Below are 16,653 nucleotides of genomic sequence, written 5' to 3'. Positions count from 1 at the left end.
ACTTCCTCAAAAACATCAGTCAGGCTCATAAGGCATGATCTGCCCCTCACAAAGCCATGTTGACTATCCCAAGTGCTCCCTAGTAGCATCATAATTAGCCCTCCCACAACTAAATACCTTCCCATACTGTCATCTCCTATCCTTGTCCAAGAAAATGCCAAAGGCCAGGGAAATGTGTTCACTATCTCCAAAAGGCTTGCCCTCCAAGAGATTGGGCATCTGACCAGGTTCATTGCCTAGTACTTGATCCAGCATGGCCTCTTCTTTAGTCAGTCAGGAATATTTCCTAGACACACTTAACAAATTCCGCCCCATCTAAATCTCTTGCACTAAGAAGGTGTCAATCATTATTTGGGACATTTAAGTCCACCCATGACAACAACCCTGTTATTTTTGCTTCTTTCCAAAATCTGCCCATCGATCTGTTCCTCAGTTTCCCATTGTTATTGGGAGCCCAATAGAATACTGACTACAAATTGGAGTAACGCTGACTACAAAGAACTTTAAATTCAACCCACCTTGTAACCCTTGCTCAATAGCCTGCAGGTTATGGCTCTTCAGGTGATCTTAAGGTACCTTGTGATTGCAGCCACTTCCACCATCCTATTGGATAGTGCATTCCAGACTAACCACTCATTGAGTGAAATTATTTTTAAAATTATTCCTCTCATCCTCTACCAATCAATTTAAATCTATGATCCTTTTTTACTGGCTCTCTATTAAAGGAAATAGATCTTTATTGCTTGATGCACTTCATTTACATCTGCCTTTGTACAAAAGAAAACTGGCTTCATGACAATAATTCTTCTGTCCTCACAACATTCTTATAAATCTCTGTCGTTTTCCTAGTGTTTTCACCTGCTTCCTAAGGTTTGATGTTTGATAAGGTATACAGTACACAAGTTGTAACTTAACTGCAATTGATTACTTGGCCTCAACCAAATATAGTATATTAACCAGTTTTTTTTATTAAGTGCAATCGTGAACAATAGCCAGATCAGAAATACTGATCAAATCAAATAGTTCCTAAAGAAAACTCTGACAGGCCAATCAGATGGTTCACTGCTGCTCAGCAATAGAACACAAAAAAAATCATATGTACAATTAAGAAACATTAAAAAATAGTAGAAATACCGGAGTCATGATGATCATGATGAAGTCTGCTGGAGAGAGACATTTATACACATGCTGTCCTCCATAATTCAAAAAGATTGAAGGATAAGGTTGCAGGGTGACAAAACATGACAGGAGGACTTGGAACTAAAAACTAATCCATACTGGGAGAAAACAGCACCTATTCTTTCCACACTGTTCTCCAGCAGTTTAAGGACTACCAGTAAGTCCAGCCAGAACATAACTCATGAGTTCTCTCTAAAGTCAGGTACTAACCCTACCTACCAACAACCAAGCATTACCAAATCTGGTTCCCTTCATGATAGCTTATGAAGAAGCATGTGACCTCCCTCCCAGAGATGATAGGTGTTTGTGCACTCGATTCTTGAAGGCTTGGACCCCATTGTTGCAGATGTTTCCAGCCACAGCATTTGGAAGGCTATTCCAAATTCTGATAGCACAATGAAGGAAGCTTCTATCCAGTGTGTGGGTTCTTGCATCAGGCATAGAAACAGCATGAGCAGGCATAGATAAACTTGATCGTGTGGTGCACCATCTCTCATAAGATGAAGGCAGCATGGTGCGAAGGTCTGCAGGGCTGTGGCTTGTGTGCATTTTGTACAGCACAGTAGCTGCAGCAACCTGTCGTCTGTGGTATAAGCTACTGATGTGGCTTCATCTACACCTATAATCCTGAGAACCTTTCTTTGAGTGGAATCAAGCTGGCTGAGGACACTCTGTGAGGCATTCATCCATGATAGGCAGGCATACTCCATGATACTTCGTACTTGGGCTTTGTAAACCATGGCTCTGCCCTCTTTATCTAGTTTGGATGCTACTTTCCACAGAGCTCCAAGCCTTTGTCCAGCCTTGTTTGAAATAGTGGAAAGGCATTTATCCCACACCAACTTGCTGTCAATATTAACACCAAGAATTACTAGCTCCTTCTTTAAATCCAGCTTGCAGTTCCCAAAATACAGGTCGGGGTTAGATGGATTTCTCTTCCTAGACATCACCATCGCCTTGCACTTAGTAGGCTCAAAGGTGACATTCCAGTCGTCTGCCCAGGCGTTCATCCTGTCAAGATCCCTATTCAGGCCTGCTGCCACTGTATTACTCTCTCCTGCTCAAATTGGTGCAAATAGTGTGGAGTCATCAGCGTACAGGTATAGCTTGTTACGGCATGCATCAACCAAGCCGTCAATAAAAATGGAAAACAGAAGTGGCCCAAGTATTGAACCCTGTGGTACAGATGCATTGATGGTTGAAGAATCAGAAGCTTGACCAGAGATGACAATTTTGATGGTCTGTCCAAGAAGGTGGTTCTGCAGCCATCTAAGCAGCTATCAAGATATTCCTTTGGATCTCAGCTTAACACAGAGTCCATTATGCCAGACCTTGTCAAATGTTCCTTTGATATCTAGGGCTATGACACACACTTTTCCACCTTTGTCTAAGAGGTTATCTACCTCTCCCTTTATTTTTTGGGAAATGGTGAACATCATGTCAAAGAACCTCTTCTAATAAATACCTTATGATAAATAGTATTTTCTACTGCCTTCTTAACCTCTGGAACCATTTGTCATTTTCACAGCCACACAACGTGACTTTATTAATGGACTTCTGTGATTTGGTTCACTGAGTGAGTGCCTACTTTAAGTGGCAACACAACTTATCAAATGGAACAATTATTCAAAAAAAAATCCAGTGAGTGGCAGTTCAGTGGACCAAAATGCCTTGTTAAAGAGCGAGGTCAGAGAATGGCCATAAAGGTTCAAGCTGACAGGAAAGTGACAGTAACTCAAATAACAACAGGCTACATCAGTGGTGTGCTGAAGAGCATCTCTGATTGCACAACAAGTGGCATACATTATCATGCCACTAGGTCATAAGTGCAGTGCAAAAAAACATAAATTTAGATATGCATTCACAGCTCCATGTTTCCTTTCAATTAGTTTTATGTTTTGGAGTTACAAAATAAAACAGTGGTAATGAGGAAGTTTTAAATGAACCTGAGATGACTACTTACTTGTTAAAGCACAGCAAGACGTTTGAGTTAAAAAAAAAACACAGCAAGAAATGGTCAAGTAAAAAACAGCACGGCACATGTTTCTTTGGGAAAAGGTAGATACAGCCGAGTTTTAAAAAAAGCAGAAAACAAACAAATTCACGAGTTCATAAACAGTGAGTATCAGGTGATAATAAACATAAATTTTAAAAAAGTGGAAGTGGCTAGTTACATCAGAAAGATGTGCTCAATTGAACAACACGTAACTGGAATATGTATACTGAGTGAATTGAGCTGTATTTTGAAGCAAATGAAATAGCAAATCAGAAGAGAGTATCAGTTTTACTGAGTACATTTGGTTTAAAGGCATACAGCTTGCTTCTAAGTTTAACTGCTCCAAACAAACCATCTGAAATGAACTTTATGTATTGCATAAATTTATAAAGTGTAAATAATGCAGGATCATTTAGAACCGCAACCATTGTTGTTTGCAGAAAGCTTCAGGTTTCATAAGTGGAGTCAAAAGGAAGAGAAGTCCACTTCAGCGCATGAGGCTGAATTGAAGAGATTGTTTGAGCATTGCCAGTTTGGTAATGGGCTTAATGATGCACTGAAAGATTGTTTAGTTTGTGGAAGCTTACAAGAAAGCATTCAAAAACAGCTCCTAACTGAAGCACAACTTGCATTTAAAAGAACAGTTGAAATAGCTCTATCAATGGAAGCAGTAGACAGAGACACAATTGAGTTGTAATCAGGAACGAAAGTGAAAGTGAACAAAACTGCAATGTCTAAACAGAAACTGGCCTGGCTGAACAAATTGTATTAATGTTGTGGTGGGGGCTCACATACGCCAGGCCAATGCAGATGTAAGGTTGCAGAAACTTGCAGAAAATGTGACAAAGTAGGACACATACAAAGAGCATGACAAGCAGACAAAAGCAAATGGACTATGCAGGGAAGAGAAAAAAATAAAAAGTCAAATTGCAGTTTCAAAAAGACCACTAATTTGCATGCTGTTGAAGAAAACTATCTGAAAATGATGACAGTGACGTAGGACTGCATAGCCTTGAGATTTACAATGTGAAAACTAACAATAGACAAGCAATATATCTTACACCAGAAGTGAAAGCAAATTAATTACAATGGAATTGGAGACTGGCTCAGCTGTTTCAGTCATTCCACAAAATGAGTTTGAACAGCATTTCAAAGATACTGAACTGAAGCCTGCAGATATCCAACTAAGAACATACTGGAGAAAAGATCATTCCTGTGGGGATAACATTCATAACAGTGAGATAGAACAGCCAACGAGCCACATTGGGTTTGTATGTGGTAAAAACAGGAGGGCCAGCATTGTGGTGCTGTGAGTGGCTTGGACAACAACAACTTGATTAGAGATCCATCCACCATTTTCATGCCACATACCCTGCAATAGAGTCAACTGAAAGCAAATTAAGAAAAGTACTGGCTGATGATACAGTCGTGTTAAAGCATTAGAAAATTCAAACATATCAAGGGTAAAATAGTGATAAAATACCACATCCACATTTTGCAAAGTTTGCCTGGTTCCTTATACCATCTGTTACAAAATAGCCAGTGAGCTAGATCACATAGAAGCTGAATTAATTCTTTCCAAGGTTGAGTGGAGCCCATGGGCAATACCAATGGTCCCAGTAGCCAAGAAAAATGGTGTGTCAGGATCTGTGGTCATCATCAACCCAGCACTGACAGTAGATCAATACTCTCTGCCCAGAAAAGAGGATATCTTTGCAAAACATTCTGGGGGAAAACACGTCAGCAAAGTGGGCTTAGCTTAAGCCCACCTACAGATGGAGATGGAAGAAGAATCGAAAGTGTTTCTCACCATAAACACTCACAAAGGGCTTTATCACTATATTAGGCTTAGTATTTGCCTATTAGTAGTATGTGCACGTGCATTCTGTCAGAAAGTTGTGAACCAGGTGCAACAAGGCTTGTCCAGGTACGAGGAAATCTGCAGATGCTGGAAATTCAAACAACACACACAAAATGCTGGTGGAACACAGCAGGCCAGGCAGCATCTATAGGGAGAAGCGCTGTTGACGTTTCGGGCCGAGTCCTGACGAAGAGTCTCAGCCCAAAATGTCGACAGCACTTCTCCCTATACATGCTGCCTGGCCTGCTGTGTTCCATCAGCATTTTGTGTGTGTTGTCCAGGTACTCAGTGTTACCTGGATGACATCATTGTTACCAGTAAGGATGATAAGGAACATCTCCAAAACCTCAAAACAGTGTTAAAAAGATTAGAAGTTTATGGGCTCAGAGCATGATGCAACATGTGTGAATTCCTTGTGTTGTAGCCTGGGGGAAAGTACACACTCAGACCAACAAATACTTTTTCGGGTTTTAATTCCTTTATCGGTTTTAGATATTTAAGTGCCAGAAGAGTTAAAACAAAACAAACAACTTTACAATCAGGTCCTGCCATTACAATCTCCGTTTAACCTTCGATCCACACACTTGTGTATCGACCAATTGTGTATGCAGTATAAAAATACAAAGAAAACCGCACAGAACTAATACAGTACTAATACGGTAGTGGCAATTCTACTTGGCTGGTGAGGAACTTTGCAAGCTACGCTATCCAGCGTCGAGTTCTTTACTCGTGAAAATCTTTCCTCACCAAACCCAGTACCAATGGGGGGGGGGGGGGGGGACTCGATTCCAACGCCCCACCAGCTTCGTCATAAGAAGCAAAGTGGTCTCCCCACTATCCCACGCGTGCATAATGACGTCACCATCTCCACTTAAAGGCACAGACAACTATTCTAGCATTACCCGGATGAATGCCTAAGTACACTTAACGATACTGAGTAAGATTCGACGGTCAGCCGGTTACATTCTCCCCTGCATTCAAGTAATCGTCCTCAATCACTACAAGGGTACTTTTAACCTCCTTAACTGCTTCTCTAAAGAAACTGAACTAAGACTAGCCAGTATCTCCAACACTGCTGCCGGACTTATGGAGGCCTCAGCAAGGACTGACCTTGGTTCGCGATGTGGATTAGGGTGCTGTCCAGCATTTACTTGTTTACTCCTGTGGGGTGCTGCCCCAGGAGGGCTACCGACCTCCGCCCCTGCGTTAGCAGTCGTCGGCTCCCCAGTCTCAGTCCCAGAAGGTGTCATGTTTTCAGAAGATATGCTGTCTTGGCTAGGGTCAAGGTTCTGTACACCCTGCTCTGACAGATGTCCTACCACTATCATACCATTTTCTGAATCCTCAGAATCTGATTCCTGCCCCGGGGGTGAGCTGGCCTATGTTACTGGAGTTTGCAGTCTCCTTTGGGGAGCTGGAGTGGGATGGTTCTCACAGGGCCCGGTCTAGGCCCACCCTCCCAAGGTTCCACAGTGTATATGTTGCCCAGTACCTCTACCACCCTGTAGACGGTTGGGTTCCAAGCGTCCTGGATCTTATTATGGCCTAATGGTCTGTTCCTCAGGTAAACCAGCACATTCACATCAACTTTGGGACAGTAAACTTTGTCCTCCTGCCAGGCAATGCGTTCGGCCACCTTCTATTCAGAGTATTCTTTTGCTCTGGCATGCGCATCCCTCGGTTGGCTCTGGTGTACAGCTTGGTTGGAGTGTTCCCTTGCATCGGACCACTTACATCATTAGTACCAGCTTCCCAAGCTCGAATCTGCTTAACCCTACAGCTGTTAAGACCAGAGGTAACCAGTGCCAGGTCAAGAGCAGTGTTGCGATTGATCAAACTACAGATCGCCACAGACCCATCAAACTCTGCATCTTCTGAGACAGGCTCAGTCACGGTATTGCTCCGATCCAGATGATATTGGACATTGAAGTCAAACCCTGACAGCTGTGAGATCCATCTCTGCTCCAGTGCGCCCAATTTGGCAGTTTTCAAGTGTGATAGGGGGTTATTGTCAGTGATTACAGACCCAACAGGTATGTGCTCAGTATCTTTTCCCAATACTCGGACTACTGTTCTTTTTGCAGTAGTGTGCATCTGCATTTTCTGGAAAACATCTTTCCGATCAGAATCCAGCTTCCTTCCTAAGGCAGTGTCAAACTCTGCATAGACGAGTTGCCTAACCGGCTGATAATGTTCATGCCTACAATACATGGGAGAGGTGGTTCGGTGCCAACAGGATCCCTGACTACCAGAAAGCCACAATTTGGTATCTTCATGCCCACTGCTTGAACCTCTAGCTCTAGATACCCAAGGTAAGGAATATCAAGACCATTTGCAGTTGTTAGCCTAAGCCAGCCAGCAGTGGACAACATATCCTCATGCTCTCCATTCAAGTGTTCGCGAAAGAACTGCTTGGTCAGGGTGCTTACTTGATTACCTGTGTCCAACAGACAACAGACCGCAACACCTGATATTTCAAGTCCAGCAACTGGGCATGTTCCTATGGCGCGTTTCAGCAACTGGTCACGGGATAGCAGTACATCCTCTGTATCTATGAGGTTCAGCCAAATTGCCTGACTCCCAACATCTTGAGGGCAGGAGGATGCAGACTCCACTTCCCTTGCACCCCGCTTCTGTGGGCAATTCTTGGTCAAATGCCCTCCCACCCGACACTTGAAACATATTGGATGCCCATCTTCTGTGAACCTAGGCTGTAAATTACGTCTGCTGCTAGTAGCGTGTGGAAAATCCCTCTGTACAGTTTTTACTGCTTAAGTCAATTCACAAAGGGCTTTGCCCTGCTCTGCAACTACTTTAAGGACGTCATCTAGTGTGACAGACTCAGATTCCCAAGCTTTAACAATCGAGCACTGTGCCTGGCTGCTGCTACACTCTGACTTTCCAGACTGTGTATTTCCCAGGGGCTCTTCTGCGAGCCACAGATGAGCTTCCTCTCTCACTTCTATGATTGAGGACTCAGGGTGGTTCCGCACAAATCTGTGGAGCTCCCATCTGAGGGAAGGATCCCTGATCCCCTCTATAAATTGATCTCTTAGTACCACCCTCTTATTGGTCATGGCATCAGGGGAGTGCTTCAGTATCAAGTTAAGAGCTTGGGCTAGGGCATGTGAAAACTCTCTTACATCTTCACCCTCTAGCTGTTTGTGACTGTAGAAGCTATGCCACAGCTGGGGTGCCCTACGCTTGTCTCTAAATGCTTCCCTGAGATAGGTGAACAAGTCATCAGCCCAGTCTACCCAGCATCACTGTGCATATGTGCTTCCTCTAAGGCTGCACCCCTGAGCAGGGACATGATGAAGTCATACTGATCCTGATCAGACTGATTTCTACTATGAAGTGCACATTGTACTTCTTCAATAAAGTCATCAACAGACCTCCCATCTTTCTCAACATCCCCCATAAATGGAAAAATATGTCTTTCCCTTGGGACATATACATAGGACCTTTTGCTTAATTTATCTATGGTTGCCATGGCTTCATCATACCTACTATGTAATTCCCTAAATTTTGCTCATTCAAATCAAGTTCAACTGATTTGTCCTCTGAGTGTGACATAGTAAAAGCTCAAGTCTTTAAAGTTTTCACAACAAGCCTGCTAAAGGAGTTGCTGCCGTCCTTGGCTGCAAACACGATGGCTTCACGGCCCACCATTCCCTGACATCCTGATGTCAGTCGCTGATGTCCCAGCCCAGTCCTGAGGCTCCACTGCGCTCTCCACGAGGCAACAGGCACTCTCTCCTTCCGCCCGATGGGAACACAGTCCCGTCTTCACCACTACCATATTAGTTATTGTATATTATACTGCATACAACAATCAAACACCCTCTAAACTGGCTTGGAATTAACCCCACTCCTGGTACCAAATGTTGTAGCCTGGGGAAAAGTACGCACTTAGGACAACAAGGAGTTGAATGACTTCAGACCTGTTGCCTTGACGTCGCACGTGATGAAGACCATGGAGTGGCTGATAATACAGAATCTGAGGCCACAAACCAGGCACGCCCGGGATCCTCTTCAGTTTGCGTATAAGGAGAAGGTGGGAGTGGAGGATGCTATCATGTATTTGCTGCACAAATCCCTCTCTCACCTGGATGGGGTCAGTGGTGCTGTGAGGATTACATTCCTGGACTTCTCTAGTGCCTTTAACACCATCCAGCCCAAGATCTTAACGCACAAACTAACGGAGATGGGAGTAGACTCTCACATGGTGGATTGGATAGTGGACTACTTGACAGATAGACTTCAGTATGTGCGGTTGGGAGACTGTAGGTCTGACACGGTGGTCAGCAGCACAGGAGCGCCGCAGGGGACCGTGCTCTCTCTGGTCCTGTTCACCCTGTACACATCAGACTTCCAATATAACTCGGAGTCCCGCCATGTGCAGAAGTTCGCTGATGACACGGCCATATTTGGGTGTGTCAGGAATGGACAGGAGGAAGAGTATAGGAAACTGATACAGGACTTTGTGATATGGTGCAACTCAAACTACCTGCGTCTCAATATCACCAAGACCAAGGAGATGGTGGTGGACTTTAGGAGATCTAGGCCTCATATGGAGCCAGTGATCATTAATGGAGAATGTGTGGAGCAGGTTAAGACCTACAAGTATCTGGGAGTGCAGTTAGACGAGAAGCTAGACTGGACTGCCAACACAGATGCCTTGTGCAGGAAGGCACAGAGTCGACTGTACTTCCTTAGAAGATTGGCGTCATTCAATGTTTGTAGTGAGATGCTGAAGATGTTCTATAGGTCAGTTGTGGAGAGCGCCCTCTTCTTTGTGGTGGCGTGTTGGGGAGGCAGCATTAAGAAGAGGGACACCTCACGTCTTAATAAGCTGGTAAGGAAGGCGGGCTCTGTCGTGGGCAAAGTACTGGAGAGTATAACATCGGTAGCAGAGCGAAGTGCGCTGAGTAGGCTACGGTCAATCATGGATAACCCTGAACATCCTCTACATAGCACCATCCAGAGACAGAGAAGCAGTTTCAGCGACAGGTTGCTATCGATGCAATGCTCCTCAGACAGGATGAAGAGATCAATACTCCCCAATGCCATTCGGCTTTACAATTCAACCGCCAGGAGTAAGATATGTTAAAGTGCCGGGGTTAGGACTCAATGTATTTAAGTAACCGGTAAACTACTTAAGAACTTTTTAAAAGCTATTTATTAATGCTTTTTGAGAGGGTGATTTTAGATGCATATCATATTTTTACTGAGTTAAGTATTGTATGTAATTAGTTTTGCTACAATAAGTGTATGGGACATTGGAAAAAATGTTGAATTTCCCCATGGGGATGAATAAAGTATCTATCTATCTATCTAACAAATACTTTTTTGGGTTTTAATTCCTTTATCGGTTTTAGATATTTAAGTGCCAGAAGAGGGTCTTAAAACAAAACAAACAACTTTACAATCAGGTCCTGCCATTACAATCTCCGTTTACCCTTAGATTCACACACTTGTGTATCGACCAATTGTGTATGCAGTATAAAAATACAAAGAAAACTGCACAAAACTAATACGGTAGCGGCAATTCTACTTGGCTGGTGAGGAACTTTGCAAGCTACGCTATCCAGCGTCGAGTTCTTTACTCGTGAAAATCTTCCCTCACCAAACCCAGTACCTCTGGAGGGTGGGGGAGCTCGATTCCAATGCCCCACCAGCTTCTGCAGCAGAAAAAAAAATCGTCTCCCCACTATCCCACACTTGCATATTGACATCACCATCTCCACTTAAAGGCACAGACAACTATTCTAGCATTACCCGGATGAATGCCTAAGTACACTTTTAACAATACTGAGTAAGATTCAACGGTCACCCGGTTACACTTGTGTAATGCCCTGGTTCATATTTTTACAGTTCCCTTGGTGCTACACTTAAACCAGGCATCACTTACTGTGATCACTCCATTGACGCACCAGTGTGCTGAGAAAATTCAAGCAATGGTGGTTGCCCCAAGGCCAAAGGTCGTGTCACAGTTGCAGTCCTTTTTAGGATTTGTCAATTACAATACCGGTAATAGGTTCCTGCCAAGCCTGGCTACTGTGGCCCCCTTGAACTCATTATTACAGATTGGAAAAAAATGGCAATGGACAAAGCAGTGTGAGGTAGCTTTCCAAAAGGTACAGGAAACGGTGACATCAGACACTGTATTCACACATTATTATCCACATTGTCCAGTGAAACTTGCCATGCATTGTTTTGGATGCCAACACATCCTGAAGAAAGGTTTCCAGAGCAGTCACAACCTCTTCCTACGGTCCCAGAGTCAACTTGTACAACCATCATGGAGGAGGCCCCAGAACCTGATATTCTTTCACAGCCACAGTTTCTCCTATCAAACAGAGTAAGCTCCCTCCCCCCTCACAGGAAGGATGTTATCCTACAAGTGTATGAAATCCTCTGTAGCGATTAAATGCTGTGGATGTCTATATAGTAATTGTATTATATAGTATACTGTGTATATATACACACTAGTTGACATGCATTCTATATTGAGCTGGAGTTTATAGCTAAACAGGGAGGAACGTTGTGTATTCAATATATTAGTAACATTTCAGTAATATTATAAATCATCATCATCATTATGTGCTTCCTCACAACGTAGACAATCATCATCTCCATGACCATAATTATTCTTGGCAAATTTTCTACAGAAGTGGTTTGCCTTCTTCTGGCAGTGTCTTTACAAGATGGGTGACTCCAACCATTATTAATAATTTTCAGAGATTGCCTGGCTTCCGTGGTTGCATAGCCAGGACTTGAGATATGCACCAGCTGCTCATGCTCATATGACCTTTATCTCTTGTTTCCATGGCTTCACATGACCCTGATCAGGGCGCCAAGCAGGTACTATACCTTGCCCGAAGGTGATGTGCAGGCCAGTGGAGGGAAGGAGAACTTCACACTTCCTTTGGTAGAGATGTATCTCCCTCCTGCCACCAAAAATATTATAAAAATACAAGTTGATTAAGCATTCTTTGTTGTTTGTATAATTCATTACTGATTATATGTAATGGCATACATCAGTGCGCCACCACGTCATAAATGTAGTGCCTTGCTTAATGTTAAAGCAAAACTAAGACTCGCACTCCCAGCTCACTGTTTCCTTTCAATTAGTTTTATGTTTTGGAGTTAAAAACATAACAACTTATATACTCATCTACTTAAATGACCTTTGTACCTTCCTCTGCAACTGGATCCTCAACTTCCTCACCAGAAGACCACAGTCTGTGCAGATCGGAATAAAACATCTTCACCTCACTGATAATCAACACTGGTGCATCTGAAGGATGTGTGTTAGCCCACTGCTCTACTCTCTCTACACCCATGACTATGTGGCTAGGCACAGCTCAAATGGCATCTATAAATTTGCTGATGACACAACTACTGTTAGCAGAATTTCAGATGGTGACAAGAAGGCATACAGCAGCAAGGAAAATCAGCTAGTTAATGGGTGTCGCAACAATAACCTTGCACTCAATGTCAGGAAGACCAAAGAATTTATTGTGGACTTCAGAAAAGATAACACGAGGGAACACACAGCAGTCCTCATCGAGGGATCAGAAATGGAAAGAGTGAGCAATTTTAAGTTCCTGGGTGTCAACATCTCAGAGGATCTATCCTGAGTTGGAGATATTGATGCAGTTACAAAGAAGGCAAGACAGCAGCTGCAATTTATTAGGAGTTTTAGGAGATTTGGTACCTCACCAAAGACATTCCAAATTTCTACAGATATACTGTGGAGAGCATTCTAACTGTCTGCATTGGTGTCTGTTATGGGGGTGGGGGTGGGGGTGGGGGTGGGGGTGGGGGGGGGGAACTACTGCAAAGGGATCAGAAAAAGATGTAGAAAGTTGTAAAATTAGTTAGCTCCATCATGGGCACTAGCTTCTGTAGTATCCAGGTCAGCTTCAAAGAGCAGTGCCTCAGAAAGTTGGCGTCCATCATTAAGGGCCTCCTCCACCCAGAACATGCCCTCTTCTCATTGCTACCATCAGGAAGGAGTTACGTGAGCTTCAAGGCACACACTCAGCGATTCGGGAATAGCTTCTTCCCCTCCGCCATCAGATTTCTGAATGGCCACTGAACCCATGAACACTACCTCACTGCCTTTTTTGCACTACGTATTTATATTTATTCACACATCTTACTGTAAGTCAGTTCTTTTGTTATTATACGGTGTAATTTACTGATGCTGCATAATAAATTTCACAACATATGCCGCTGATAGTAAACCTGATTCTTTCCATTTTAAGAACTCAGTAAACATATAAATAGCGCCCCCACCAATGTTTTCCTAAATCTATCAGTTGAAAGCAACTTCAATTGCAAACTTTGATTTATAAATGGCAAATTTTGATTTATATATGGAAGTGGTGTACCTTAAACTCGGTGCGCCAGTGATTTCAGTAACGGTTCATTCGCTGACAGCGCTCTGCATCCGCTCGCTCAGAGGTAGCTGCTGTCAACAGCGGCTCAGGTGTGCCGGCTCTTGCGGAGCAGATGCTGTGGAGAATCCGCTGTGTGACACAGCCGCCAGCCCGACCACCGGCACACGCTCTCGGACGCCCACCCCTACCCTACCCTACCCTCCCCAGGCCGCGCATCGGTGCGACGCTGCTTCACCATAGCAACCTCGAGCGGCCGGAGCCCGCGATGCCGCCAGCCCGAGCACCGGCGCGCGCTCGTGCCTCGAGCCCACACAAACGCGTCGGAACGATCGGCGTCGCGGAGGGAGGGAGCGTGTGCGGACGTTCGGCCAGGGACTACCCATCATGCCTCGGCCGGCCCAGCATTACCACCATGGCTCGGGGGGTAAGTGGCAACGCAGTTAGTGTTGAATATCACCTCAGTCTGCCGCAGCTCTACTCCACTTGGGCGGCTTGGCTTTGATAGATTGCTGTCCCCACCTCCGCTGTTTGTGGTAAGGCAGACTGTTTAAGTCGGCATTTTGGAAAAATAGGGTTTCAGACTTTTGCCGGTTATGAACGATGCTGATAGTCTCTTTGAAGCTGTAAACAATTTGTCCGAGGGCGGTATAGGGGGAAGACTGGGGAAAATGGCGATAGGTATAACAGTGTGTTTGGTATCACCAACATAACTGCATAGATTAGAAGCCGCGGCTGATATTGACAGAAATTTCAGAGGTTTAAGGTCAGCGGAAAAAATATAAATATATTGCATATTGTCATTGAATGACTAAGATCTTAGAATGTTCATATCTGCCCCGTTAACTTTAATGATGTACAAAAGATTATATGACTGCAGATACTTTTTATAGTATGAAACTAGCTATTAGAAATACTTTTTGGAAATTCTGATGGACTTTACCTGTTATTTATTTGTGTATTGATTCTGAGTTAAAGACTTGGCAGGTGCCAGTTTTTTTCCCCCATCACTAAGAGAATTCCAATGTATAAGGGACGTGAGACTTATTTCCTTTGTTTTTTTTGGAGCAAAAGCACTATGTAAATTTTAAGGAGAAGTTGAAGGATACTAATTGTTTCATTGTAACAGTGTAAGCTCAAGGAATTGCATTTTACATGTGGCCATTAACCATGCCATCGAAATGCAGCATTGTTTAACTAATTTTGGAGGCTTTTTGTTTATTTTACTTGTTTAGAAATTATTTTCTTTGAAAACATAAAAAATAGGAGCAGGAGAGATCACCCTGGCCCATCAAGTCTGTTGGCCATGAACTGAGCTCCACCTACTTGCCTTTTCCCCATAACTCTTAATTCCCCTACTATGCAAAAAGTCAAACTGTGTCTTAAATATAGTAACCTTTACTGCTTCCAAAGCTTCACTCCTCTCTGGGAAATGCATTTCCTCCTCATCTCTGTCCTAAATCTACTGCCCCAAATATTGAAGCTATGTCTTCTAGTTCAAGGTAAATTTATTATTAAAGTGTGTATAGATATATCACCGTATACTACCTTGAGATTCATTTTCTTGCGGGCATTTACAGTAAATACAAAGGAACAAATCAATTAAAAACTACACGCAACCAATGTGCAAAAGACAACAAATTGTGCAAGTATAAAAAATAAAAAAAAACTGAGTAATAAATATAGAGAATATAAGTTTCAGATTCCTTGAAAATGAATCTATAGATTGTGGAATCAGTTCAGGTTTGGGGAGAGTGATGTTCTCCCCTCTGGTTCAAGTCTGATAGTTGAGGGGTAATAACTGTTCCTGAACCTGGTGGTGTGGGTCCTGATGGCAGCAGTAAGAAGAGAGCGTGGCCAGGATGGTGGATTCTGCTTTCCTGCAGCAGCACTCGTGCTCATAGGTATGGAGGGCTTAATATGTGATGGGCTATATTCATTACTTTTTGTAGACACTCTGGTTCAAGGCCTTGGTGTTTCCATACTAAGCTAGTCAGTATACTTTTCACAATGCATCTATAGAAGTTTGTCAAAGTTTTAGATGACAAACCAAATCTTTACCAACTTTTGAGGAAGTAGAGGCATTGCCATGTCTTCTTTGAAATGGCACTTACATGCTGGGCTCAGAACAGATCCTCTGCAATGATAATACCAAGGAATTTAAAGTTACTGACCTTCTCCACCTCTGACTATCTGATGAGGACTGGCTCATGGACCTCTGGTCTTCTCTTCCCATAGTCAATAATCAGCTCTTTGGTTTTGCTGACATTAAGTGAGAAGATGTTTTTGTGGGAGTATTTAGCCAGCCTGGTGGAAACAACTTTCCTGCCTCCATCTTGTCTCTTCCTTTTATAATTTTGTATGTTTCTATAAGATCCCCTTCTCATTATTCTGAATTGCAGTGAATATAGTCCAAAGTGACTCAATCTCTCCTCATAGGTTAACCCCTCATCTCTGGAATCGACTGGTAAATCGCTTTTGAAGCCAGTATATCTTTCCTTAAGTAAGATCAGAACTACATTCAGTACTCCAGATGCAACATCACCAGTTTCCTGTGCAGTTGTAATGTAACCTCCCATAACCTTCAATCCTTCTAGCAATGAAAGCCAACATTCCATTTGCTGCCTTGATAAACTGTTGCACCTGCAAAACAACTTTTTGCAATTCATGCACAAGCACTCTCAAGTTCCCTTGCACAACAGTGTCTTTCACCATTCAGATAAAAATCTGATCTTTTATTTTCCTTCCAAAGTGGATAACCTTGCACTTACTAACATTGTACTCCATCTGCCAGACCCTTTCCCATTTACTTAACTTACTTATATCTCTGTGCATACTCTCCACATCCTCTGCGCAATTTGCTTTTCCACTCAATTCAGTGTCATTATACTTCAATATTCCGCACACACAAAATGCTGGAGGAACTCAACAGGCCAGGCGGCATCCATGGAAAAGAGTACAGTTAATGTTTTGGGCCAAGATCCTTCAGCAGGATTGGAGAAATAAAGATGAGGGGTAGAGTTAAAAGGTGGGAGGAGGGGAAGGAGAAACACAAGATGATAGGTGAAACTGAGTGGGGGAGGGGTGAAATAAAGAGCTGGGAAATTGGTGAAAAAGAGACAGGCTGAAGAGAGGGAGTCTGATAGTAGAGGACAGAAGATCATGGAAGAAAGAAAAAGGGGGAGGAGCACCAGAGGGAGACAATGGGC

At 43.3% G+C, this 16,653-nt stretch overlaps 2 protein-coding genes across 6 annotated transcripts in view; one reads left to right on the top strand and one right to left on the bottom strand.

Moving 5' to 3' along the window:
* LOC140725535 (mitofusin-1-like) overlaps nt 1–13,597 on the bottom strand; it is a 107,944-nt gene extending 94,347 nt beyond the window's left edge. The window contains exons 1-2 of the mRNA XM_073041122.1: nt 13,439–13,597; nt 11,913–11,989 (exon numbers count right to left, since the gene is read on the bottom strand). The gene's annotated coding sequence lies outside the window, so the exon portion shown is untranslated. The remainder of the gene's footprint in view (nt 1–11,912; nt 11,990–13,438) is intronic.
* Nucleotides 13,598–13,798: 201 nt separating this feature from the next.
* The window catches only part of zmat3 (zinc finger, matrin-type 3), a 93,924-nt gene continuing 91,069 nt past the window's right edge, over nt 13,799–16,653 (top strand). For 3 of the 5 annotated variants that reach the window (XM_073041115.1, XM_073041117.1, XM_073041116.1), the window contains exon 1: nt 13,835–13,980. Coding sequence is in view for 2 of the 5 variants with exons in the window: in XM_073041114.1 (XP_072897215.1) it covers nt 13,832–13,871 (40 nt within the window). In the remaining 3 variants the exon portion in view is untranslated. Of the gene's footprint in view, nt 13,981–16,653 lie in introns of all 5 variants that reach the window. The other 2 variants (XM_073041114.1, XM_073041118.1) reach the window with 1 other exon arrangement.

Source organism: Hemitrygon akajei, chromosome 3 (assembly GCF_048418815.1).
Source record: "Hemitrygon akajei chromosome 3, sHemAka1.3, whole genome shotgun sequence".
Taxonomy (NCBI): Eukaryota; Metazoa; Chordata; class Chondrichthyes; order Myliobatiformes; family Dasyatidae; genus Hemitrygon; species Hemitrygon akajei.
The sequence above is the reverse complement of the archived record's forward strand: the minus strand, read 5'-3'. Positions and strand labels throughout refer to the sequence as shown.